This window comes from Solanum verrucosum, unplaced genomic scaffold (genome assembly GCF_900185275.1).
Source record: "Solanum verrucosum unplaced genomic scaffold, falcon-dt-bn FXZP01000103.1, whole genome shotgun sequence".
NCBI classification, from domain to species: domain Eukaryota; kingdom Viridiplantae; phylum Streptophyta; class Magnoliopsida; order Solanales; family Solanaceae; genus Solanum; species Solanum verrucosum.
In genome coordinates this window covers 4,235,743-4,263,069 of record NW_026020048.1, presented here as the reverse complement: position 1 = coordinate 4,263,069, position 27,327 = coordinate 4,235,743, and the positions used below count along the sequence as shown (strand labels likewise).

Here is a 27,327-nt window from a genome sequence, read left to right as displayed (position 1 = left end):
ATTATTATATAAACCTCTTGAATGGATACAGAAACCTCTCAATTATGATTATCTAGCATTGTTAAGTCATTAGGATATTAAAGAGCAAGATGTATCCCCTGTAGTTTCCTGTGACAATTTTTTGAACTTTGCTAGCTCCCTGGTCTTAGCATAGCCTATTATGTAATGGAGCTAACATCCTGTAGTTGTAATCTTACATATTGTACTCTCTTGCATCTTCTTGATGCCATTAATGAAACTACTAACTTCATCAAAAGGATATTAAAAGAAAGCTTCCATGTCATTGAATATTTTCTTCTTCACTTTCTTATCGATCTGTTAGATTTGAAATCTAAAAGTTCTAATCAACAAAATTGTTACGCGCCAGTTTTGAATATTGATGATACTTCAATACCTCCAGCCATGCATGATCATTTTGAAACGGTTTTAGAGTCTAAAAAGAGTTTAATTTAAGCAATTTTTTTATAGTTGTTTACATTTCTTATTTACCTTTTGCTTCCTCTTTGTTTTAATTTGTATCAAGACGTATCTGGAATGTTAAATTATGGGAGTTTGAAAATGCTAACAAAGTTGATGTGTATGGCTTATGAAAGTAAGCTCAAAATTTTGTTTGCTTATTTTTTCTGTATATAATATTCCCTGTGGTAAGTAAGAGAGAGAGTGAATAGAGGGGTAATCAAAGTCCAGTGTAAATGCTGATGCCAAATCTTTGGATCTTTCTGGAAAGATGTTAGCATCAAAAGTTAATGTATTTTGTTTCTTGGGAAATAAATGTTTTGGATTTAAAATAAGCTGTAGATATTTTGTATTTAACTGATAATGTAGCAGAAATGCATTACTTTAAGATATTAAAAAATGGACACCATTGTGCTTTCTACCAACAAGAAAAAAATAATCCGCGGCTTTATCTGAAAGCACCCTTTTGTATAGAGAGATTGCCAATTGGTGCTAATCATGGACAAGTTCTTATTTTGAAGTGCAAGAGAGACGAACAATTTCAATGTCAAAAGCAGCTTTTAATAATGCTCAAAGTTACTCTAGATGTGTGCTACAAAAGAGCAATTAAATTGTCTATCTTTAGTATAACTTGTGCTTTATCCCTATACATCAACAAAACATTTTTCTTAGGGAAAAAAGACAACTGGATAGGAATAACAAAACAAAGGATAGTTGTTACGGAGTGACTATCACTGAGCTGAAGCTACTAGGTATTGATCTTGTTGAATTCATAACACAGTACTACCAGGCTGCAAATCTCTCTTCTGTGCGTTTCCTCTAACCTTGCTCTCTCAACCTTTCCACTTCACAACTAAAAGTGCTTTCTACACTCATGTGAATTAAATTTCCCTTACTATATACTGTGTTATTAGGTGAATGTTCATACTAATATCTGCCGTTTTCTATTGGTAAAGGAACTAAATGATCTGACGGTGCATCTTGCATATATTAAAATAGTTTTCTTGTGGTAGAGCTATTGTAGAATTATTATTGCTTGCAACTAACTTGGGATCACAATGGTGGGTGAAAGAAATATTGTGAGCGTGGTGGTTGCATATGGAAGATTGCAACCAAGTAGAAAATGACAGTTCAGGTTGAAGCATGAAAAGCAGTAGAAGATGACAATTTCAGTGGTTGCAGTGAATGATATTACTGTTTAATCTGGTAATATTCATTTGAAAGTTTTCAGAATTCAGATCTTCTTTCTGAGTTATTGAATTATTATGCTTAACATTTCCTGGGTTTATTTATCCATCAAATATGCTCTTTTTTGACTGGAATGAAGTAGAGTCGACATGATTTTTATTGGAATAATGTGGATCTAACTTATTTCAGATATGTGGCCTGAATTGGTATAGACACTTTCTAAGAAACATTGCTTGGCTTTTAGAATATTTCAAGAAAATATAAAAAGGGTACAAACTCTACTGGTTCATTGAAGTGAGTTTGCAATATGTAACCTACCGTTGCTCTTGTTTTAGAATATGTTTCCTATGTGCTGAAGTTTACTTTCTTACTTTACCTCCTGTAGCATCTCTCCTTTTTTTTGTTTTCTGAAAAGGGTCAAAAATGCCCTTAGACTATGCAAAATTGAACAAAGATGTCCTCCGTTAATAGTTTGGTCCAAAAATGCTGCTATTGTTAGCATTTTTTTGGCCAAACTATTAATAACAGGGGCACTTTTGGACCTAATAAAAATATTGTTTTTAAAGAACATTTCTCTTGTTTCTTTTCTTTTAAAATCCTTTTAACTAATAAAAAAGTGGGAAGTAATTTTTTCTGTCTTTAAACTCGTTTTATCAAAGTAACCCATCATTAATTTTCATTTAGATAACGATAAAGTTCTTTTTTCTAATAAACTGGGAAGTATTTTTATTTCTTAATATTTTCCAAATTGAAGTAGGATAAGCATTTGCTAATATATCTCTTGGTTTCAAAGTTAAAATGAATAAAAGGATCAATAATCACTTGACTATCATTGAAATTTTCGAGAATGTATTTCTCTAACATGAACTGTGGTAGACAGTTTTCATTATTCATAATGATAGGATTCTGTCTGATCAGTGATGACTTCATCTAACATAAATCTTATGATTGCAGGATTAAGTGTGATGGAACTCAAGTCCCAGATTTTATCATAGGTCTAAAAAAACTTATGCCCTAGCGCTTCCTATATCTTCTTCTAAGATCCTTGAAGTCGTTGGCTTCTTTGGTTGATGAGCCATGTCATAAGTTGCATGGAGGCCAAAAAATATATAATATATCAGCATTACAACTGTACATATGCCAAACCTTATAAATGCCTGAGCTCCTAATGATCCCATGAGAAACACGTTTATTACAACTGAGAGGGATGGGAACCAAGGAACCAGTGGGACTCCCCAGACTTTTGGTGTTCTATCCTGTGGCAAAAGAACCGAAATTGCCAAGGTTGCCAGGAACCAAAGGGGAGCAGTTACTGTGTAACCAAGCCAACCATTAGGGTTCAGTCCCCAATAAGCAGAAGTCCCAACGGAGGATACAATTATGACCAGTAGAAAGAAGGTAAGCTTCAAAAGATTCGTCCGGGGGGTGATACCTCTGACATAGTATCTCCGCACAAGCAGAGCAACAGCCATCATCATGGATATTAGAAGGCCGCTTATAGATAACAAACTTGCCAAGACATCCAAACTTGAAAAGAATGCTATACAGGCACTTGCAAGTCTGATCAAGAGAGTTGCATTTATGGGAGTTCCTGTCTTTGGGTGAACAAGTGAAAACCATGGTGGAATCATATGAACTCGTGCAATATGAGTGGCATAGCGTGCCTGTCCAATTGCTCCTGCCAAAAGGACAGTGGTCATTCCTTTCAGAGCTCCAAGGGCAACCAGGTATTTTGCCCATTTCATCCCCACTCTTTGAAATGCAACAGAGTAGGCGGCGTTAGGGTCTATATCTGTATACTTTTGCATCATACTTAGTGAAAGTGCCATCAAGCAATATATCACAGTGATAATTGACATTGATCCTAGCAACCCTAGTGGTATATCTTTCGATGGATTTTTTGTTTCCTCTGCCATGGTTGCAATGTTGTCGAAACCCCCATATGCAAAATACACTATTGCCGCTGCAACGAAGATACCTTTGGCACCATGTGGCGCAAAGGGTGTCAAATTGGAGGTATTGGCATGAGCAAGTCCAGCAATTATGACAAATGAAATCACCACCATATTTACTGCTGATGCTATCCAGTTGAAGTATGAAGTTCTTCTAGTGCTGCTTATTGCAATTATTGATGTAATTGCTAAAATTGCAACAGCTATTGGATCTAGTAAGTTGAACCCGTCTATGAGATTTGTATGTATACGTAAAGAGTTTGGGTGACGATTCAAGAGAGTTGTAAAGTAAGAAGTCCAGGCTCTTGCTACTGCGGCACTACCAGCAATGGATCCAAGAATTATGTTTCCTGCTGTGATAAAGGCTGCAAAGTCTCCCAGTTCTACTCTGATGTATGCAAATGACCCTCCTGCTACGGGAATTTCTACTGCAAATTCTGTGTAGCAGAAAACAGAGAGCATTGCTGAAATGCCAGAAGCCACATAGGATAAAACTATAGCTGGTCCGGCATGTTCATGAGCTTCTTGGCCAGTGAGTACGAAGATGCCGGCTCCAATAACAGAGCCAAAGCCAAACCAGGTGAGGTCCCACCAACTAAGGCAACGTTTCATCTCATTCTCACTTTCTTTCCTTAGCTCCACAATCTCATCAGCATCCTCAGAACGGCATGCAACTCGGTCCTTCAATCTGGTAAATGTTTGTGACAGTGCTGATCGGTATGCGCTCCAATTCTGGAAAGAATCTCCCGGGAAGAAATCGTGTTTGCTCCATCTCCAATAACTTCTTGGCTGTATCTCATCTCCCATTTCACCAGTAGAGTCTATTACTGTTATGCTACTGTTACAGATGGCTAGTAATTACTAGCTCATTGGGATGCTACTGCTGTTTATAGGTTCATTTTTTTTTATGGATGGACTCCCATATCTTCAATTATTGTTATTGATAAGGTTGCCAATGAGTCAAATGTTACTTTTTTCCAAGCAAGTCCTTTTCTTTTTTATGCCATATAGTCAAGACACGCACATCCAATGGAGAATTGGGCATGTGATTTATGGATAGATACTACAGTAGTTGCGTATTATTGATTGCATCTATGTTGAAAATATCAACAATCTATTTTACTTCCCTTGGACTGACGGTAAGTTTTATGTCGAAAGAGATAGGACAGTCTGTTAATTAATTAGCCTGGAACTAGGAAGAGCAACAGGCTGGACTTTTTGGCCTATATCACCAGTCACCTGCAGTACTGAAGGATTTCTGCAACATTATTGGAATCATATCCACATACTCCTGATACTGTGTCGTTATAGTAATCATCTTTTGACTGCAGATTTGGTTCTCTTCAAGAATCTATCCTTGCTTAATTAATGAGATGCGTTCATACCTTTGTCCTAAAACTAAGCAACTGATCTTTAATATTAAAATCAATAAAGCCACTTTGATACTTTTAGAAGAAATTATTAGTATTGACATGGTGATGTGCCAAACTTTGAACAAGTTAAAAGGAAAATACAAACTGAAGATTTTGATGGGTAGCTTTCTTATTATGCCATACTCCATCGGCCATTAACTCCAAAAGTAGGAGGAGATTTACTTTCTTCAGAAACTTGGCACCTTGTGTTCAATTTGGCCCTTTGGGGGCAGAGATAAAATTTGAACAATTCCACCTTCTGCTCAACTTGCTCCAATTTGAAGGTAACTGGAAAATCAGAGTTGGAAGAAAATTCCAAGGAAAAACATAAGATAGAAATAGAAGGAAATCATACGTAAATGAATAAATTGGAGATGTAAACATACCTAATGAAGCATGATGATCAATTCATGAACCTTGGAACACTTTTACATGTCCTCTGTGAAGAGGAAAAAATAATACACACACAGAGAGTAACAATAGCAATTCCTTTGTTTAGAACCATTGATTTAACTTCTTTAAAACTGGCACACTAGGATGTTCTAAATCATACAACAGCTTGACCTTCCCTGAAGAACTCTTCCCACCTTTGAAATAAATAAAAGAAAAGATACAAGTGAACAGAAAACTTTCAGAAGAAATTTTTTGATGGGTTGTTGGTTATTTTCCCCCTCTATTCTATTTGCTTATTTTGAAAAAGCAACAGGAGAGTCGGCAAAGTCTATCCATGCTAAGGACTCCATGGTTGAACCGCATGTCATTAGGTGTAACCGTGGTTGTGGCTATATCTCCATGTCTGAAGCAGTTAAAAGACGTGATGCCACCCAAAAAAAGGAAACAATTACACCCAAGATTTCCAAGCCTTGTGCATCTTGTTTGCAACATATCTGACTCCATGAACAGCACCAGCAGTCAATAAACCTGCAACAGCCTGCCTTGTGCTAGAAAACATAACCTTACGTCTAACTAGCCTTTTCATGCACTCAGCAGCCTGTTCTTTTGAACCAATCACTACTTGTTGTCTAACTCTACCTACAAGAAAATATGGCATAGGTGAGATGATTTGCTTAAGCTTAGGAGGGAACATTAGAAGAGCTTATCATAACAATTAATATAACTAAATAGAAGTAACTTTTCTCTAGAGATGAGACAAGCACACAATCCAACATGGCATCCGGATCTAAGCGTGAGAGTTACAGACGTAAAATAATTAAAATAGAAGTGTATGTTCACTAATGAGGCAGTTAGACACAATTCAACAGGAACTACTAACAAGAAAAAAAATCTGAAAGAACAGGAAAAATTTTAAGGTTATTTTCTTTCCAGAAAACTCACTCTTTTTGCAGTTGATTTACGTACCAGAGTCATCCAGAATTCTTTTATCTCCAAGTTTCATGGCCATCTCACTTCTGATTGATGAAGGAAGGGAAGAAACCAAGGTGGAAGCAGCAGATAATCCACAATCCTGATTTGGATAACACAAAAAGATGTCAATCTTTGAGATTAACTTGACCTTGATTTTCCTATTTACATATCTCAACAGAGGTGTAATCAATATCAATCACCTTGGATCAATCAGAAAGAAAAGATGTGCTTGTGTAGTCAAAGAATCTCATATAGATGTACCAAAAATCATAGATCAAGATTGATTCAATGAACAGAGAAGTGTACAAATTGTAATCATGTAAAATTACTAACTAATTTTCATGCAAGGAAACTTGTGAAGCCCAAAACTCTACTTGACAAGTCGTGAAAGCAAATGACTTCAAAGCTATTTGAGAAATGTTCAGACTAGAAAGATGAACTTCACTGACCACAGAGGTTACCATTCAAAGTCAGAAAATTACCATCAGAAATGTAAATAACAGGCAACAACATAAGGGCCCCATTAGCATGTCTCATGCTGTATATTCTTGATCACCCATTCACACCATACTGATTATTTATGCTTCAGTAGAAAAAACGTGTTTTATCGTCGATATAAATATGCTCCCATAGTAAGACACATTGATTAATAAAGAATTATCAGCATCATTCAGGACAATTAACCATGTCAAGGAAGCAACAAGAGACCAGCTTTAGAAAAGAGAGAGACCTGAAATATGTTTACTTGCTTATCACCAGCTAATGAAAATCTCAACAAGTTTTTGGCCTCATATTCTTCCAGAAATGGCTTATACATTTCCTCAAATAAATGGAACTGTCCTTGTACAATTTTGTTCACCTGGGTCAATACACAGTGAAGATATTCATGTACACAGAATGGAAGAATCAATTCAATCACTTAATGTGGCATGAAAGTTGCATATGCACTATGGGATACTATGCTAAAAGTTGAGATTCAAATTCTAGTCCAAAAAGGATATTCTGTAGATATGAGATACAAATTAATCGATATTCATTGATCTGCTGGAAGTAATATAAAACTATAAAAATTGAGAAACTACCCAATTACACTATGAACTTATATGTAGATTGATACTTTCATGTGGTACAGTTAGGGCCACAAAAATCTAAAATTTAGGCCCACTCAAATGTCAAATCTACCTTATTTTTGTCCTCGGCAAAAAGCATACGCAAGTCACCTGTATATGAGAGGCTACAAATTTTGGCATATAAATCTTCCTGCATAAACACCAAATTCCAAGTGGCATGTGTTATGTTCCTGTACTAATTGACAAGAAATCAGAAATGAATAAAGAGACTAACCTCCGTGAATTTTGATGGCAAAAGGAGAAGAGCAGCAGAAGTTGCAGCTTTCAGGTTCACACTGTTCACGTTTTTTATATCCAAGTTATCCATAAGAATGTTCACCTGAGTTAGAATAAATGTAAGTTATGGCTGAGGGACAGTCACCAGACTCACCACTACAAGCAAAAATGGAGTCAATTAAAGAAATTCAGAATACTATAGCTGAGTATGAAACTAAAAATCAGTTGAGCGATATCTGTTGAATGCATCATATAATATAATTTAGAGAAACAGACGGCCTCTCTATATATTTTTATATTTTTTATCAGGAGCATTTCTATATTTTCAGTCCACAGTAGACTTAAACTCTCTATTCAGGAAGCACAGAATTTCAGCCATGAGCCCATGACTGCCCAGCTAGAAAGCATATAAATGTCTGATAAAAATTAAGCAATAGGTATTAAGCCACCAAACTAATGCGATTAAGAAGGAAACTAAAAACCAGACAGGAGTAGGGGATGCAGGTTCCATTTTGCAATGAGTTGTAAATCTGATGCAACATACAGCTTTGGTGGTCAAATGTCAAGTTTGTTAAAGTCTAAAATCTTTGCGCAGACATACACAGAAGAAAACAAAGCATCTCATTTGAATATTTCCAACTGAAGTTCTTCTTTTTAACACTCACAAGAAATGTCTGAGTGAACTGCTTCTGTTAGGAATATCTTTGAGGATACAACAAGTTACCATACGCACTCACTTGACTTTTCATGTCTCCATATGACAGAATGGATTTTTCATTTTCAGGTTAATAGAAGCGAGAGCTTAAAAGCTAGCAGTGGTGTGCCATCAAATATCAAAAGCACATGCTAATTTGTTTTGTAAGAAAATGCAGCCTGAGATATACATAGAGTTTCAAGCCAGAATCGATTATATTATGACATACTTTGAGCAACCCCGAGTACACTTATTTAGCATCGATACCACATAAGATTATAATTTTTTTGGGAGGAAATATTAGATAGGATTATAATACAAAGTTATTATGATAACTCTTTATCCTTATATCTCTTTTTTTGAGAAAGTTAACTGACTTTATCCTTATATCTCTAGGTAACACCAAAGTGAGATCCTACGGCAAAGAGAACATACAAGAACTCATGGATATTATCCTAATCAACGTAAGCTTATTTAACCACATTTAATGTGAATAAAAACATTACCAAGTTTTTGTCACTTTTGTTATACAAATGAGTGTAAGCTAACATCATATATCAAGCTACTTCTTAAATGATGATTTCATGCTTCTTTGACTGATAGGTATTTATAGTGAGTCAGGAAAGTCAGTCATAGATAAAAACCTATTCCTGATACCATCAATTAAATTCATTACAGCAGAAATTAAATTCATGTGACTTAGAAGTACGACAATAATGACTAACAGGCACAAAAGGATTGCAAAAGATTCCAACCAACTTAAATTCATTCAACGGTCCTTAACAATGTAACTAATACTGTAACCAAAGTCCTTTGTAAAATATGTTATTTAAATAGCAGTTCAAAACAAGCCATACTGGTTTCTGCAAACGACCGCTGAGATAGAACCTCTCCCATCCCAATATGTCTTCAATCAAGTCATGCATCCGTACAACTCCATACTTGACCATCTGTAAAAGTTACTTAATGTGAAATTACTAATGTGTTAATAGAAAGTGCATCTTCATTAAATGGTCAATACCTTGTTGTTGCAAGACACAAATGGGTTGAAGTGTACGCCAACACCAATGTCATTTGCAATATCAGTTATCTGACACAATGCACAGTAAATTGTTCTTTAGTTAGAGTTGAAATGTAAGACTATCACGGAAAACATATATGAAGTAGCAAAGAAATGAGGGAAATCAAAGTTAATTCAAGAAAGGAAATAGCACCATCCTTGCTCCACCAAGGCGGATGAGACACGAAGCATAGTGATCCTTGTTCAATTTTAGATTCTGGATTGTAGAAAGACATTAGATTTTGACAACAAAGATGGACAGAGAGTTGCTTAAAATTCAGCAATTACCTCAGAATGCCATTGTCGAGGATCAGATACTCCAATTATGTAATCTGTCATAGATGTCTAGCAATGAAGTTGTTAGTAATGTAATATTGCAGTATTTTATAGAACTTCTTGATCAAACAAAACCATAAGTGGAATTCATTATCAGAAAGAAGTAGAAAAAACCTCATCTTTGTTGTTGGGATGGAGTTTAGAACCATATATACAGCAGAACTCAACAGGGGGTAGAATTTCAAGCAAACCCCCTAGCTCAGCTTTATCCTCTCCCACCATTTCTACATTAACATATGAAAACAAAACAAAAATCATGTAATATGCTACATACAAATGTATGTTCAATTGGATCAAAATCTTGAAATATTCTCACAGGAATTTTATCAAACATCTGGGAGACACGCTTGAAATTATTAAGATAATGCATTGTTTACCACTTACTGATCAGTATACATGTGGAAGTTGAACCCTAGTTAACAAAATTTAGCTATCAATTTGGCAAATCTTTTCAATTAAGTTCCTGGGGTTTTCAAGGGTTTAAGGTGGGGATGATGGAGACTGCCATTGAAGAAGAAGCAACAGATCCAAGTCAAATTAGGGTCAAGCCCATCTCTTTATAATTGGGTTGGGCTCAACCGGAGCACTCTACCCCTTTTATATTTGGGCTATAGCCCACCAAGTTTCTCTTTTTTTTTTTCTTTTTAATTTGTTTTGTGGTAAATAATATACTTATATTCACAAATTTATAATTAATTAATTCTATGTAACATAAAATTTAAAGTAAATTTGAATTAGTCTGCCAGTAAATATCGCATACCAAATGATTATAGAAAAATATTTCTTATTTAAGTTCTATTTCTTTCTTTTTTTACTTAAAATGAAAGATAATTATCTATAATTATTGAAAAATATTTCGTATTTAAGTTTTCTTTCTTTTTAACTTGTGACGGAGTATTTTGGGGATTATCATTGGCTTTAATTGGTCTTTCAAAATGAATTAAAATAATAGAAAAATATTTTGTCTTTAACTTCTCTTTATGTTTTATTTTTAGAGAAGGATTATGTGAAAGGTTATAGAAGATATACTAATATTTAAGTTTTCTAATCTTTTTTATTTCTGATGGAGCACTTGTTTTATCACATGTGATGTGAACTACCTATAGTAAAATGGATACTATCAATTTATCATCAGCGTCAACATGCCATTTTAGAACATGGAGTTAATTTTTTAGATTCAATAAATTATAGAAAGATATTTTATATTTGAGTTCTCTTTCTTTTTGACTTCTGATGAATATTATTTGAATAATTATCGAAAATATTTCGTATTAAATTTTCTTTCTTTTTAGTTTTCAAGGGAGCACTTGTTTTGTTATGTCTATGTAAACCACTTATGGTAAAATGGACATCATTATTGGCTTTAACAAGTCATTCTTGGATAGTAAAATTCAAAATGAACTTAAATTGATCAATAAATTATAATAAAAAATTTGTATTTTAATTCTCTTTCTTTTTGACTTCTAATGGAGGATTATCGAAATGATAATACACTTGTTTTAAATTATTTTTTCCCTTCTAATGGAGGAGCCACTTGTTTTTATCACATGTAAATTGGACATTATTATTGACTTTAACAGGTCATTCTACTAGAAAAATATGAAATTTATAGTGAACTTAAATTTGACTACTAATAAATTATAGAAAAATATTTCATATTTAAGTTCTCTTTCTTTTTTAACTTTCAATGGAAGAGCCGCTTATTTAATCACATATGAATTGAATTTTACCATTAGCTTTAACAGACCATTTTAGTTAGGAAATTAAATCAGAGGCCAGTGACTAATGAGTTTAGTTTTCGTGATATTGTACTTTTTGGTTCAAATTTACTGATCTAAATTAAAAAGGAACTTAGTAAAGACCTTTTTAATTAAATATTAGGGTGGTAATAAAAATAAGACTAAAATAGTCAAAAGATCTTTCTAATTAATTTTACAAGTGACGTGTAAAAGATAATCATGATAAATAATTTGAGATGAATGAAGTTTTTCTTAAAAAAAGTGTCAAATTAACGAAGGACAAGTATAAAAGACGGAAGATATATAATATTTATGCGATTATAAATACTTATAATAAAGATAAAATAAAAAATTATTATAAAAATGAATTATTATTTTTTGTACATATAAACAATATATATTTAGTATAATCTTATAACAAATTTGGAATGGATGTTGTGTACACAACCGCATTCCTATTTATGAAAATAAATAGATTTATTTTTGATAGACTTTTGACTAAAAACTATATATTAAAATTAATTTTAAAATATAATATCAAAAAAATTATATAAAAAAATAAAACGATAATGGAAGCAAAGGAATCGAAGTGCACAAGATGCATCTAATACAAGTACTCCTTCATCCTTAATCAAAGATCTCTGATTTGATTCTTCCTGAGTATGAAGTCATTTTTGTTAGGCAGCTTGACCCATAATGTGAAACTTTCTATACAAATCTAAATTTAATCAAAGTTTAATATAAATACCGAATATCCCTTAAAAAAACAGAAATAAATTTGATGTGTGAAAGTAATTTAGGCTATTAAAATTTAGATGCTATTAAAGGCTTAGGTAATACAAAATCCACTGGAAAAAAAACTCCGTCCATGGTTTTCTTTTGCTTCGTTTATCGAGAAGATTTGCAGACGTGCCCTTCACTTTTCGAATTTTACTTACTTTTCAAGAAATTGTACACTTCAATACTTAATTAGTTTCCACAAAGTAAAAGCAAAATTAACTTATACGGAATCGTTTGGTTTACATACTGGGAGAGGAATTAGTAATATAAAAGTTGTTATATATTTCATTTTACTTATTATGTTTTTATTTTGTATTTTTTAAAAATTAAAAGGTTAATTTAGTTCAATTTAAATAAATAATTTTTATTTATTTAAATCATCAATAAAATGATATATCATGTTGAGATAATTTTAATGCATTGATTAACTCTATTGAAAGACCAATCAAGTGAAACCATAGTAGTTGACATGCACGTTCTATGAGTTAGTTATTCCACAAATATAAAATCATGTGAAATGTTTATTATATTTTTCCATGAGTTATGTGTGTAACTAAAGTTGAATAATATTTTATTAATGACATTCCATAGAAGAAGAAAAGCATCATTATTAATTAAATATTGATCTCAATTTTTTAAATTATCATAAAAGATTTTAATAATCAAATTTTTGTTAGTAAGATTTTTTCTTTTAAATTATTGATTATTATAGTTAAATCACGACTTTTTTTGTTTGTTAATTTAGACATAATTCATTTAAAATCAACTATTGGGACTTGGGAGGATGTTCAATTTAATATGCTAATGAAAAATAAAACGGTAATTGCCTTTATTAAGAAGCATTTTATCCTCAATGTGAGACTTTTCAATATGAATCCAAATTTAATCGAGCTCCTATGTGGGTATCAAACACCGAGTGGGAAAATAAAAAGATTTAATACTTCCTCTGTCCCAATTTATGTGATTTACTTTCCTTTTTAGTCAGTCCCAAAAAAAATGACACATTTTATATTAAATAACAATTTAACTATAAAATATCTATTTTATCCTTAAAATGATTTACAGTCACACAAATTTTTATAATTTATTTTTGAACCACAAATTTTTAAAGTCTTCATTTCTTTTTAAACTTCATGCCGAGTCAAACTACCTCGTATAAAATAGGATAGAGGGAGTACTACTTACAAAATAGTGCCAACTTCTTTTGTGGTAAAAAAGAACAAACTTAAAGGACTTCGATGCAAATATGCGTTTCAAGATATTATAATTATATAAAGGGGAAAAGTGAGACAGAGGAGAAAATGCATTTAATTGTATCTGGGAAATAAGCTAAAATAGGCTTCAAAATGAATTGAATATGCATAAACTGCTTCAAGAATCTAGCTTTATTTGAAAAGATAGCAATTTTATTGAAGCGATTCTCTTTTTCATCCTTTTCAGCTTCTGGGTATGCTTCAAATCCATCTTCTATTCTATTTCTTGCGTAAAAATTTGATCTTTTTGTGTTAAAATGACTAGCAGCTTCTGAGTTCACACAAATGAAGCCATATTTGGATTCAGAAACCTGAATTTCTTGTGATTTTTGTGCATGTATGTGTTCATGAACCTGGAGATGAAATGTTAGGCTTCTTTCTGAGTTAATTTGGTGAGGTAGATTGATTGATTGATTTTCATCTGCTGCTGATTGTTTTTTTGTTCTAAAGGTTGTCTTTTTCTAATGCCCTAGTAGCTCGTTTACTTTTTTCTTGGTATTACCACATTTTGGATGAACCCCAGTTACAGAACAGGAAGATGCAATATTAAGATGATCTTATTATTTATTTATTTATTTTTGTCTAAATTGACTTGTGATAATTCTGAACTTTGGATTGAACTGGTGTGGATTAGGATTTAGTCTGTTGCGTGTGATTTATTGAATAGTCATTAGTCAAATAGTTGACGAGTTTGTTTTGACAAGAAAGATTTAGTTGTCTCTTGTGCTGAGCTGATGGTGTTATTCTGTCATATGATGTGACATTCCCATCCTAGGGGCTTCATTTATGTGATCCTTGGTAGTTGAGATTGAAGAATTGGTGAATGGGGTTAATGCAGTTCAGTAGTCATCTAAATTTTATACGTAAACTGATCTATGGTATGGAGATGTTTGGCCAGGTTCACTGAGGTTCAGGATTTATAAACCTGAAGCTTTGCAGGTTTATGACTAAGTGCAAACTTTTTGGGTTTATCTGTCTTTGAATAGGTTTTGATGATGAGTGGATGTTTAGTGGCACATCAATAGAGATGTTTGGTGTTTTATATCTTCTAAAATCACTGTCATAACTGATATGTTTGTTATTTTAAACAAATATCTCTGAAATAATCGTCCACATGATCAGTTGTGTAAGGCATCAGATTTTGCCCCTTGGTATTTAGGAAAAACCAAGAAGTGGCAGAACATGGGTTAATCAATTATGGAATTTAATTCTTCTGTCATTTTGCAACTAATTTTAAATTGACTGCTGGATTTTCAGGTCAGAATATTTTCTATTCATAAGTTTATCTTCTGGTACTTATTTCCTGAGGAATGCATAATCTTAGACGAAAACTAGGGTTATAGAGTAGTTTTCAGGTTCACTGATTCTGTGCATAAGGTTAACATTTGGATCATAGATCGACCTACAACTGGTCTATTGGTTCCTTCTGCTCATACCATGTCTGTGTGAACTCATGCATTTGCATCAAGGTTACAAACATCCTAGATTGTTTCGTTTTTCCTTCCCCTTTAGGAGATATTCTTGTGTGTGTATATATGAGAATTTTCAGTCCTATGTTACCTGGATTTAGGTCTGATATATTTGATTCATGTGTCACTAAGTATCCATTTAGCTGGTCTAAGTTAGCAAATTCTAAGTGTATCTTGAAGGATCTAGATGGACTAACACCAAGTTTTCAATCTAGGTATGTCAAGGCAACTGAAAGTCCACGTAACATAGATTTATTTGAAGTATAAAGTTTAGCATGGAGATAATGTCTATTTTATGGTAGATTTCTCGGCCATCTTCTTTGATGTCTTAAAATATTGCCATTGGCCCCTTGGTTCTCTTAGAGATGATTGTTATGATAAGGTTTAAAGGAAATGTCCATCATACATGCAGAATTAAGATGATAGCTTAGCCACCAAACAAAAAGGGCAGGATGGATGTGGCTTCCAGTGTCATTCTAAACACTTATAAGAAGTCTTCCTTCAAACATTTGTTAGGGTTACTTTGCTGAGCTTTAGGCACCAGCCCCTAAAAGGTTTTTTCATATCAATTTGTGTGGACTAGAACCCACCTCTTTTGATTAACGCAAAGGTATTGTATCATTTCTTTGAAAGTTGTGAAGTTTATGTAGTACTTAAAATAAGCAACTGATATCAGTTATCTTGTTCTCCGGATCCAGTTACAAGGCTCTTTTTCTTTTGTGTGTTGAAGAGTTTCTGGTTTCATAATTTGTACTTGACATGGTCTTATACTTTGATATTTGAGGAGCGATCTCAGTTTCACAGTGAATTTTCCCCTCATAAGAGTTCCTCACACTCACTAGTTGCCACAATTTGGAACTAGTATATGCTTAGAGAATCTTAGAATTACATCCCTTCCCTTTACAATTCTTGAGCAAGTTAAACATAAGAACATCTTAATAGCAGAAGTCCCTACTTGCATAAAATTCATTCGAGAGAGAACTGGTGTCTATTGATTTTTATTTGGGATAATGAAACCCCATTCTGTGGATTCCTTGGTCAACTTGTGTCCTTATAAGATTGCTTCCGAAAATGTACGTGTTATATTATGGAGTTAAACATTTATTTGGGAATACCATGGTTTATAAGTGTCAGAATTAAGGATGTGTATGAGATAATTGGTGAAAATTGCAATGCAGGACTGTGAAATAGTAACACACAGGGTAGTGTTTTCTGTACAATCATTTACAATGTCTATTTTAACGAAGTTACGCTGCATCACACTTGATGTTACTGGTACACTGATTGCTTACAAAGGAGAGCTGGGTGACTATTATTGCATGGCAGCCAAAGCTGCTGGGCAGCAATGTCCTGACTATAAGCGGGTTCATGAGGGTTTTAAACTAGCATACACAGAAATGGCAAAGAAGCATCCATGTTTTGGATTTGCTGAAAAGATTCCTAACATACTGTGGTGGAAGACTTGTGTCAGGAATTCCTTTGTTCAGGTATTGTGCATGACATTATTTTGGGATATTTTGTTGTCAGTATTTTTATATATAATCTCAGAAGCCATTTGTTCAATTTATTATAGAACAGCGGCAGAGCGTTTTAGTATGGCTGTCGAATTATGATTTGAGTTCTGAACTGTAATTATTTTCTGTTTCTACTGATATTAAGTATCCTTTCTTTTGACAGGCAGGTTATGAATATGATGATGAAACATTTGAGAAAATATTTAGACGCATATATGCTACTTTTGGTTCTTCTGCACCTTACAGCATATTTCCTGATGCTATACCGTTCCTCAGATGGCTCCGTGAGAGGGGCGTTACGGTTGGGTTGGTCAGCAATGCTGAGTATCGGTATCGGGATGTAATTCTTCCTGCATTAGGCTTGAATCAGGTAACACAGTGGTTCTCATTTCATTTTTCTGTATTGTATCTTCTTCTAACATTTTTTGGCTGATCTTAATCTTTTTCCAAACATACTAAAAAACCATGAAGTAGTTGAACCCCTTTTTGTGTGTGACCAAAATCAGGGATCTGAGTGGGATTTCGGCGTATTTTCCGGTCTTGAAGGTGTTGAAAAACCAGATCCAAGGATATATGAGATTGCCTTGAAGAAAGCAGGAAATGTAGCACCAGAAGAAGTACTTCACATTGGAGATAGCTTGAGGAAAGACTACTTACCTGCGAGAAGTGTTGGGATGCATGCTTTGTTGTTGGACAGGTTCAAGACTGCTGATGCTGTCGATTGGAGGAAATCTGGTGCCACTGTGCTGCCTGACTTGATCGCTACCAAAGAATGGCTTACCTCTGAAAATTTGAAATGCAGTGACCTGTGAAAGTCCTGTTTGATTATTTTCTTGCCTATAATGGTAGGTAGATTTGTATTACAAGAATGGTTATGAGTTCTATGAATGTGATGAGGAAACATTTAGTTCAATATGCCAGATGCCGTTGTATCTGCATAATATTAGAATGACAAGAAGAAATAACTATATTCATCATGACTTCAATTACACCAAAAGTTGCATATAAGACTATCAAAGAGCTAACTTTATTCTATTGCACATATATTAGCACCTATATATCTGTTTTCCTTGTCAACATATTCAAATCTGGGTCCAAAACTATTGAGTATTAAGCCAAACAAACACATTTTGAAATTCAATGAAGGACAGTGGTTTAAGAGCCCTTCAAAGATAGAAGTGCTAAACAGAGACTAAAATCTTTCTACCACCTTGCAAACTTTCTGCTCTAGAACTATAGATATTACTTGCACACCAGACAACTTCAAACAAAGGCAACTATTGGTTTGTAGACATGCTAAACCATTAAGATATTGACTTATCGGTTATTGGTTTAACCATTAAGATTTGACACCAAAAAAAATGAAAATCACTTTAAAATAAGGTGACAAACCAAATGAACAATGCACCTAAGTTGACAAATTGCATCTTACTTAAAAGTAAACACTATCACATTATAGAATAATCGAGAATTTGAGACAACCAGAAACAAAAAGTATGAAACCAAACTCTAAGTCAAAGACTTTATATGCCAAATGATATAAATATAATTATTTAATTTACTATTGGGTTATCGTTAACTCATATTTCTTAGTATGATTGTATACATGGTGAGAGTATTTATAAATTATACAGTCACTTGTCCATAGCGAACTTGATTAAAGAATAAAAAAAAACTAATGCTCAATTAACTTTTAATATAGTTAGTATAAGTTATAACTAACTAATTTCCCAACAAACAAGTACTCTTTTGCCCTTTTCATCCTTCAACAATATTGAATAGAATCAATTACTGATCTACATTTTTTAAATTATGATCTTTCATTTATAAAATTTTCTTTTAAACTGCTGATTATTATCATAGTATCACTATTTTTGTGTAAATTTAAGCAAATAATTCTTATTTCATATTCATTTAAAACCAACTATTGGGAGAATGTTCCATCAAATTATTCTAAAATAAATAAATAAATGAAAAATAATAATTTAATACGTACAAAATATTTGTGATACAAGATCCAAAAGGTAATAAGAACAAACCTAAAGGACTTCAGTGCAAATATTTTTTTAAAAGTTAACTATAAAACGGACACAGAGGGAGAAAATGCATTAAATATACAAAAACTGCTTCAATAAACTGATTTTACTTTGAGAAGATAACGATTTCATTGAAACAATTTCTCTTTTTTCATCCATTTCAAATTCTTGGTATGCTTCTAATCCATTTATTTTCTCATTTCTTGTGTAAAAGATGAACAACAGCTTTGGGTTCACACAAATGAAGCCATTGTTGGATTGAAAAGCTTGCATTTTTAGTGATTTTGTGCCTGTACGTATTCTTGAAATTGAAAAATGAAATGTTAGGCTTTAATCTGGGTAATTGTTAGATTTTCTTGTTCTGAAGTTTTTCTTCTAATGCCGTAGCAGCGCTTTTACTTTTTTATTGTTGTTAGGAAGAGGCAATATGAAGATGATCTCATTATTATTTTTTAGTCTAAATTGACTTGTGATGTTTCTGAATCTTGAATTCAACTGGAGTGGAATAGAACTTAGTCAGTCGTGTGTGATTTATCAAATAGTCATTAATCAAATGGTTGACGAGTTTGTTTTGACAAGAAAGATCTTGTCTCTCGTGCTGAACTGATGGTGTTGTTCATCATATGATGTGACATTCCCATCCAAGGGAGTCTCATTTATCTGATCCTAAGTAGTTTGGGATTAAAGAATTGGTGAATAGGGTTAATGCAGTTCAGTAGTCCTCTAAATTTTATATCTAAAATGTATGTTTTATATTATGAAAACCATGATGTATAAGTGTCAATGGCTGCTCTTTATCTGATAAATGCTTGTCACTGAATTAATGATATGTATGACATAATTGCTGAAAATTGCAATGCAGGACTGTGAAATAGTAACACACAGGGTAGAGTTTTCTGTACAATCATTTACAATGTTGTCTATTCTAAAGAGGTTACGCTGCATCACACTTGATATTACCGGTACACTTATTGCTTACAAAGGAGATCTGGCTGACTCTTATTGCTTGTCAGTCAAACTTGCTGGGAATCCATTTCCTAGCTATAAGCGGGTTGATGAGGGTTTTAAAGTAGCATATGCAGAATTGGCAAAGAAGCATCCATGTTTTGGATTTGCTCATAAGATTCCTAACTATGTGTGGTGGAAGATTTGTGTCAGGGATTCCTTTGTTAAGGTATTTGTGCATGACATTATCTTGGGATATTTGGTTGTCAGTATTTTCATAGATAATCTCAGAATTTTTCCATACGACTGTAGAATTATGATTTGAGATCTGAACTGTAATTATTTTATGTTTCTACTGATATTGAGTATCCTTTCGTTTGACAGGCAGGTTATGAATATGATGATGAGACATTTGAGAATATATTTAGTCGCATATATGCTACTTTTGGTTCTGCTGCACCTTATAGAATATTTCCTGATGCTATACCGTTCCTCAGATGGCTCCGCCAGAGGGATGTTACAGTTGGGTTGGTCAGCAATGCTGAGTATCGATATCGTGATATGATTCTTCCTGCATTAGGCTTAAATCAGGTAGATACACAATGGTTCTCATTCTTCTTCTAACAATTTTTGGCTGATCTTAATCTTTTTTCCATAAATACTGAAAAACCATGAAGTAGTTGTGAACCCTTTTGTGTGTGTGACCAAAATCAGGGATCTGAGTGGGATTTCGGCGTATTCTCTGGTCTTGAAGGTGTTGAAAAACCAGATCCAAGGATATTTGAGATTGCTTTGAAGAAAGCAGGAAATGTAGCACCAGAAGCAGCACTTCACATTGGAGATAGCTTGAAGAACGACTACTTAGCTGCGAGAGGTGTTGGGATTCAGGCTTTGTTGTTAGACAGGTTCAAGACTGCTGATGCTGTCGATTGGAGGAAATCTGGTGCCATTGTGCTGCCTGACTTGATCGCTACCAAAGAGTGGCTTACCTCTGAAGTATTGAAATGAAGTGACATGTGAAAGTCTGTTTGATAGTTTTCTTGCCTATGACTGGTAGATTAGTATTACAAGAATGGGAAAAAATGAGCTATCAGTTCTATGAATGTGATGAGGAAGCATTTGGCTCAATATGCCACATGCTGTCTTTTATTCTCTCTGTGGCAAGCATCATTATGCCCAGTTAGAATATAGTGTAACTAACTGTTGATTGAGAAGTTGCTACATTAACCACATGCACAATAAGTAGCAATCTTATGTCCAGTCGACCTGGTTCACATTTTTCTTTTTGCAGTTTTGTATTGAAAACGACTTGTTGATTCATGAAGGCATAGTGGCATTAGCTTTGTTGTGGATTCAATTGGAAACTCCAAGAAGTGAGGTAAATTGCCTTTTTGCTGCTGCATATGCCTCCCTCCGTTTATGCCACTGGTGATGAACTCGCAAAGGCCATTAAACGTATAAATGTTTTAAAAGCCATTTATCTCTCTATACTTGAATTAGCACCCTAAACAATCTTCATGTGTGTCCTCATCCCCTGGTCTGTCTTTGACAATTCTCTTCTCAATAGTTAGCTTTAGCAGTTGAGTTAAATCTAAATACTATTCATTTTTCTTGTAAAAGTCATTTTTTTTTTGTATTTAACACGAGCACTTTTAGTAAGGTAATAGTTGATTGAGAAAGCAAAGTGTAAAGTGTAAAAGGTCAGAATATGAGCATGTAAATATTTTGCAAAATTTTATGACAACATATTTCAATAGTGACTGCCAAAAACTTCTTTTTTCTTACGAGAATTTTTATGAATCGAACTCCAAGGGATGTAATATCTCAATATACCTAAAATCTGCTAATGCTAAGGACTTTAATCAGCATAAAAAAGTGAAGGCAAATTGCAGCATAAACCTCAAAGATCAGATTAATGTTGGATGCAAAAAACTATCTTGTAAGGCAAATGTTTATTTGTATCATCAGTAGCAATTTTTTCTTGCAAGATGAATTTCACTAGCTAGTTCTCTTTTTTAAAATATTAAATTCCACTTTGCATGTCTAATAGTTTCTATTTTTTCAGATTTGTGATTGGTTTTCTACCACCACACCGACTAGGGGTTATACGCCTTTAACTCAGTTGTATGATCAGAAACAAGGTTATCTTGTGGTGGAGGTTGTGTTTAAGCATAGCATAAAGAGCTTTATCTTAATTTGGTTTACAGTTTATTTGTAGTTGTGAGAGTATCTCCACACACTAGTACTCAACGGCTTAACCAATAATTTTGATCTTGAACAAAAATTAAAGTAAGAACGCATATCACTTGGTCATGGTTAAGTGATAAATCTTGTTTATGAAGATGCATGTCTTGCATTCATTGGTTGGTTATAAATCTCTTGGTATGGATAACTTTTGCCCTTCTATGTTATTGGAGATGTTGTCGATTGCTCATTTTATATCCAACTGTAGTTTGTTATGAAGATCGTTTGGCAGACGGAAGTTTTGTTATTAGTTTATTTGGTTAATGCCTATGTTTTCCCTTCTATCAAATGTATAAATTCTGTTGCATATATTATTATCACCTATTCAAATCTGGGTTCAAAACTATTGAGTATTAACCAAAACAAACACATTTTGAAATTCAAAGTATATTGATTCAATGAAGAACAATAGTTTAACACTTGAACAGCCCTTCTAAGATAGAAAGTGCTAAACAGTGGCCAAAATCTTTCTACCACCTTGCGAACTTCCTGCCCTAGAACTATACACACCATACAGCTTCAAACAAAGGCAGTTACGCAGGTGATTAGTTGTGATTCAGCTATTGACGTCTACAGGGCAATAAAAATGCAAAAACAGAAAACATCTCAAAATTAAGATTGAAAACAGCCCTTATGGATTGAAATACTCAAGTCTTAACAAATAAAAAGATAAAACTAATTAACTAATAAGCACGTCTATGATCAGGAACTTCAGCTGCAACAAACTCCTGCCCAAAAACAAGTGAATAAACGGCAAAATTTTGAACAACTACATGACATGCATTTTAACATACATAGGAGCACTCATTTGAGGCGAAGACCTTCACCTCTACTCCTCTTGTGCATCTTTATTCTTCTTTTTCTTCTTCTCCTTCTTCTTGCTTTTACTTCCTTCGTTGTCACTTCCAACATCACCATTCTCTGATTCTTTATCTTTCTTCTTCTTCTTTTTCTTCTTCTCAGACTTCTCCTCATCTGAAGATGCAGCATCATTATTCTCTTTGTCCTTCTTTTTCTTTTCCTTTTTCAAGGACTCTACATCAGGGGATCCAGCTTCATCAGCTTCTTTCTTCTTTTTCTTCTTCTTTTCTTTTTTCAGTTCAGACTTCTCCAGTGCTTCCTCGACTATCTCTACCTTTAGTTTCTTTAAAGCACTGGGTGCAGGGGATACATCTAAATCATCCAACTTTCTCTTGTTAGCCTCCTCATCATCTTCCTTATGTTTCTTCTTTTTCTTCTCAACCTCACCTGCTGCACCATCAGCAGCCACTGCATCAGGATCAGGTTTCACAGTAGCAGCAGCAAGACCAGCAACCAGAGTATCCTCTTTGGTGGATAAAACAACATTTCTGGACCACTCAGCTGGAGTTTTTTCATTTGGCTTACCATGTTTATCCAACTTACCCTCAGCAACCAACTTCTTCTTCATTGAAGCCCTTGGCCCTAAGCCCCATTTCCTAGGATAAGTATCCCTATCCATCACCACTCTCTTAATCTTTGCAACCACACCATGATCACAAGTGCCCATAACAGCCGTGGTCATCTCTGCGATCCCCAACGCGATGGCCTCCCCCTTAGTAGTCATCAACACAACCTCCTCTCCAACCTCAATATCATTCTCAAACCTTAGAAGCCCAGGAATCATCAACTTTGCACCATAACAAATAGCATTAACTGCCGAATCCTTAACCACCAACCTCTTATAACTAGTCAAAACTACCTCCAATGGCATAATGACCCTCCTCAGGTAAGTCTCATCCCTATAGTTATCATACATCCATTGTGCATCCATCACATCATGCATTGTCACCATATTATTCTTCTCACCCAAAATCCCAGACCTCACTCTCCTAAGCTCCTGCATATGTCCACCCACACCCAAAAGCAACCCAAGATGAACACACAATGTCCTAACATAAGTACCCGCCTCACACGATATCCAAAAAACAACCAAATGCCTATCAGCATCATACTCAAGCAACTTACTTTCATAAATAGTCCTAATCCTAAGTTGCCTTTTCACAGCAGAAATCAACGGGGGTCTTTGAAAAACAGCCCCAGTAAGAGCTTCAAGTGCTCTAGCAACCTTAGCAACATCAGGTACATCAGAATGCAACCTAGCAACACACACATACTCTTTACCCGCACCCTGTTGGGATTTAACCAAACGGGTCGCTCTATCAATACAAACAATCAAATTCCCAGTAACTTTAGGATCCAAAGTACCACTATGACCCGTTTTCTCGACCCGAAGGATCCTCTTAATCCAAGCTACAACTTCATGTGAAGATGGGTTAGCAGGTTTATCAAGATTAAGAATACCATACCTTATATACTCAGCAAGCGGACGCTTCAATGGAGAATACCCAGACGGGAGAGGAGTGTAGTGACCCGTTCTGACATTGAGACGATCGTAGTTTTTCAAGAGAATCGGCCATTCTGAAGTGTCAATGGTGGGGGTGTAGCTTTGAGGTTTGATGAGAAAATCACCATCAATTTGGGTGGATAGTGTTTGGGTTTCGTCCTCATTTTTGCCAGACTTTGATTTCTTTTTCTTCTTCTCTGAACGAGAGAGCTCAACGTCAGTCATGGCGGCTTTCGGCTAGGGGGGAGGGGGGTAATTTTTCAGGTAGGGTTTAAGGGTTGGATTCCTAGGGTTTTAATAGAAATGAGAATGAATATTATATAGGGTGGTGAGGAAGAATATAGTAGCAGGGTTTAGGGTTTTTGGATATTTGGGTATGACTGATTTGTGGTGAAGTGAGTATGGTGTAATTTAATGGGCCTATTTGGATTGGGACACATACATATTAAGGCTGATATTATGGGCCGCAAACACAATTGGTTCAATTTCAACATTTACAGAGCCCAAACAAATTTTCCTTCTTTTTGTGAGTTTTCAAAAGGGCAAACTACATAAATCCCACTAGTTTAGGTTATAATTACTAAGATTCCCGATAGTTTCAAATATTACTTCTTCTACCATATTTCATACTTAAGATACATGAGTTTGAATCTGTGAGATACATGTATCTGCCAAATTTTAAAATCAAGATACGTATTTTATTTGTTTAAATTAATTGATTGTAACTGATTTCCTTAATTAGAGGAGTAATTGATGATTTTTAGAATATATTAATTCTGGAAATTAAATTAATCAAACTTCTTAATATAGGACAAATCAAGGAGTGTATTTATGTTTAATTAATTTCATTTATTATTGTTTGAAATAATAAATTAATTAATATTATTATTAATAAAAAACAAAAACATGTATATCTTGGTCATGTAATTTGATTAATTTCATTTTATTACTCTTAAAATAATTAATTCATTAATTTGATGTATCTATTATCAATAGATGATGTATCCTACAAACTAAACACTTAGATACATGAGTATCGTACAAGTACATTCATATGTATAATAGAAGTATCTAGTATTAATTTCGTGTATTTGCTATATGTGTCTATTATTAATTTTATGTATCTATTTTATATGATCTAATTTTAATTTCATATATCTTTCATATGTATCTAGTATTAATTTGATGTATCAAATATCAATTTCATACATTATATTCAAAAACGTGTATCTCGAATACATAGTAAGTTGTAAGCATATACATAAATTGTGTATCTAAATATGAAATGTAATTGAAACAATTGAATTTAGGAACAACTCACGATGTTAGAGTATCTATCTTATCACTAATCCAAAAAAAAAGTAAAAAATTTCAAAATTCTTCCTTTTTTTTAGCATCTGAATTTTTTCTCACAAATACATATAATTTAAACTTAGATACATCAACTCTTAACTAGATACATGTACATTTGATGTGTATCCAACATTGTTGCATATCTAATGGTGTATTTATTATGTTAAGTAAAGCTTGGCATAACTCCTCCCTCTTGGTTGAGTCGTTCCTATACTTAGATCTATTCTCGGCTTGAATGTTAACGGATGAAGAGTCAGTCCCTACAATGAAAAACTCATGAGTGAAAATAACAAATAGAAGTTGCTTGATTTAGTATAATATTGTTAATGTGTAGTACCTTTAACAATAATCATCTGATTTTGAGAATGACCAGCCATTAAAGTATTTGAGAAACAACAAAATCAAAAAATATAAAACCTAATTTGTAGAACTTTTTAAAATTGAATGTCAGAACATTATGAACTTTAACTCAGATACAAAACCAAGATACATGAGAATGATAAAATAATAAAAACAAACATATATGTATAATGCTGATTTGAACAGGCAAATATGTATTTAGAGGATGAAGGAAGAAAAAGGGAGAAGATGGAGGAAGAATGAGGGTTAGTGGAAGTGGAAGTGGAAGTGGGGTGGGGAACAGATTTATGTGATAAAAATTCTGAGTTGTTAATGTGGACCATTAATTAAGGAGACTAAATTTAAGATAATTATCCAATACCATATTTAAGAGATTTGTGTATCTAATTAAATTTTTTAAAATATGTGATATAAATATTAAAAGTGGTAGTATATGTAATTGTTTTAAACTAGAGGTAATTATAGTATATATGGTAGTGATGTATGTGTAGTTAGGTAGTTTTTCCTTTTCAAAATAACCATTTATGTCAATTCGGTTACCAGATACATGTATCTTTTGCGCGTCCAGATACATCTTTCTCAAATACCTGAGGTCAAAAATAGGTGTAATTTATTCTATATACACGATATCCAAATGAATTTGCATGTATCTGACACTTTTAATCGCCTATTTTCCCATATCTCTCCTCCCTCCTACCTCCTCTCTCACACGCCTCTCTTCCCCTCTCTCTCTCTCGCCTCTCTACCTAGGTATCTAGTGTGATATGCATGTATCTAGGATACACAACTCTCTCGCTCGTCTCTTTCCCTCTCTCACTCGCCTCTCTCCCTATGTATTTGAATTACAAAGTGTATTTTGTGGCAAAAATACATGTATCTAAGTGTATCTGACTTGAAATTTAATATGATATTATCAGTTCGTGGACAATATGTATAATTATTTCAAACTCTAGGAAAAATTAGTAACTATGGTAGGAATGTTTGTGTAATTAAGTAGTTTTTCCTTTATTATATTCCCTTTAAACTAAAGCTTACAAGAATATCTTGAGGCAGACTCAGAATTTGATGATTGCGGAGTATCATTATCTTAAGTCTTAACATAGACGCTAGCGAATTTTTCAATGATGATTGAGGAATAATGTTGTGAGCAATGACGGAAATATAAATATGTAGGTCAAATGTGAATTATGATTACCTAGTCCCTCCATTTCAAAATAAGTGGCGTATAGATAATTAGAGAGTGTAAAAATTACACTTATGTACTACGTAGTATATTTATTTGTTATTGGATTGACAGCTAGTGGCTTTCTGGTTGGTGAAAACAATGCATTACACACATAATATTTGAATACTCCTTTTATTGCAATGATTAGAGGAATTGGAAAAACAAAGAAAAGAAAAACCAACCAAAGAAAGACGAAAAGAGTAAATGGAGAATTACAAGTGGTTGCATCCACACT

The 27,327-nt window shown here is 33.7% G+C and overlaps 5 protein-coding genes across 10 annotated transcripts; 2 read left to right on the top strand and 3 right to left on the bottom strand.

Annotated features, from left to right (window-relative positions):
- Window positions 1–2,443: 2,443 nt before the first annotated feature.
- LOC125821887 (cationic amino acid transporter 5) lies at window positions 2,444–4,454 on the bottom strand (the record flags this gene model as incomplete). Its single annotated transcript, XM_049501253.1, has 1 exon — window positions 2,444–4,454. A coding segment is annotated over one exon (1,803 nt), but the record flags the coding sequence as incomplete, so codon positions are not given.
- Window positions 4,455–5,502: 1,048 nt separating this feature from the next.
- On the bottom strand, window positions 5,503–10,333 carry LOC125822305 (uncharacterized). Of its 5 annotated transcripts, none has more exons than XM_049501698.1 (11): window positions 10,194–10,333; window positions 9,924–10,033; window positions 9,762–9,818; window positions 9,628–9,690; window positions 9,435–9,503; window positions 9,271–9,363; window positions 7,718–7,822; window positions 7,556–7,633; window positions 7,104–7,232; window positions 6,368–6,473; window positions 5,503–6,040 (listed from the first exon to the last, which is right to left on the bottom strand). In XM_049501698.1, exons 2-11 carry the CDS (start codon window positions 10,029–10,031, stop codon window positions 5,850–5,852), a joined length of 999 nt encoding a protein of 332 aa, XP_049357655.1. In that variant the 5' UTR covers window positions 10,032–10,033; window positions 10,194–10,333; the 3' UTR covers window positions 5,503–5,849. The 5 variants fall into 5 exon arrangements, with proteins under 5 accessions (XP_049357655.1, XP_049357656.1, XP_049357657.1 ...); XM_049501699.1 differs by having other exon boundaries at window positions 5,700–6,040; window positions 10,126–10,289; XM_049501700.1 differs by having other exon boundaries at window positions 5,700–6,040; window positions 9,762–9,805; window positions 10,194–10,289.
- A 3,300-nt stretch (window positions 10,334–13,633) lies between these two features.
- On the top strand, window positions 13,634–17,479 carry LOC125822308 (uncharacterized). 2 transcript variants are annotated; one of them, XM_049501704.1, is made up of 4 exons: window positions 13,634–13,775; window positions 16,229–16,537; window positions 16,728–16,934; window positions 17,071–17,479. In XM_049501704.1, the coding sequence occupies exons 2-4, from the start codon at window positions 16,280–16,282 to the stop codon at window positions 17,374–17,376; spliced, it is 771 nt and encodes a 256-aa protein (XP_049357661.1). In that variant the 5' UTR covers window positions 13,634–13,775; window positions 16,229–16,279; the 3' UTR covers window positions 17,377–17,479. The 2 variants fall into 2 exon arrangements, with proteins under 2 accessions (XP_049357661.1, XP_049357660.1); XM_049501703.1 differs by lacking the exon at window positions 13,634–13,775 and having other exon boundaries at window positions 16,214–16,537.
- On the top strand, window positions 13,755–20,620 carry LOC125822310 (uncharacterized). Its single transcript, XM_049501706.1, has 4 exons — window positions 13,755–13,775; window positions 19,463–19,774; window positions 19,930–20,136; window positions 20,260–20,620. The coding sequence occupies exons 2-4, from the start codon at window positions 19,514–19,516 to the stop codon at window positions 20,551–20,553; spliced, it is 762 nt and encodes a 253-aa protein (XP_049357663.1). The 5' UTR covers window positions 13,755–13,775; window positions 19,463–19,513; the 3' UTR covers window positions 20,554–20,620.
- Window positions 20,621–22,418: 1,798 nt separating this feature from the next.
- Window positions 22,419–24,422, bottom strand: LOC125822303 (H/ACA ribonucleoprotein complex subunit 4). The gene has a single exon (XM_049501693.1). It carries the CDS (start codon window positions 24,377–24,379, stop codon window positions 22,619–22,621), a length of 1,761 nt encoding a protein of 586 aa, XP_049357650.1. The 5' UTR covers window positions 24,380–24,422; the 3' UTR covers window positions 22,419–22,618.
- Window positions 24,423–27,327: the final 2,905 nt, after the last annotated feature.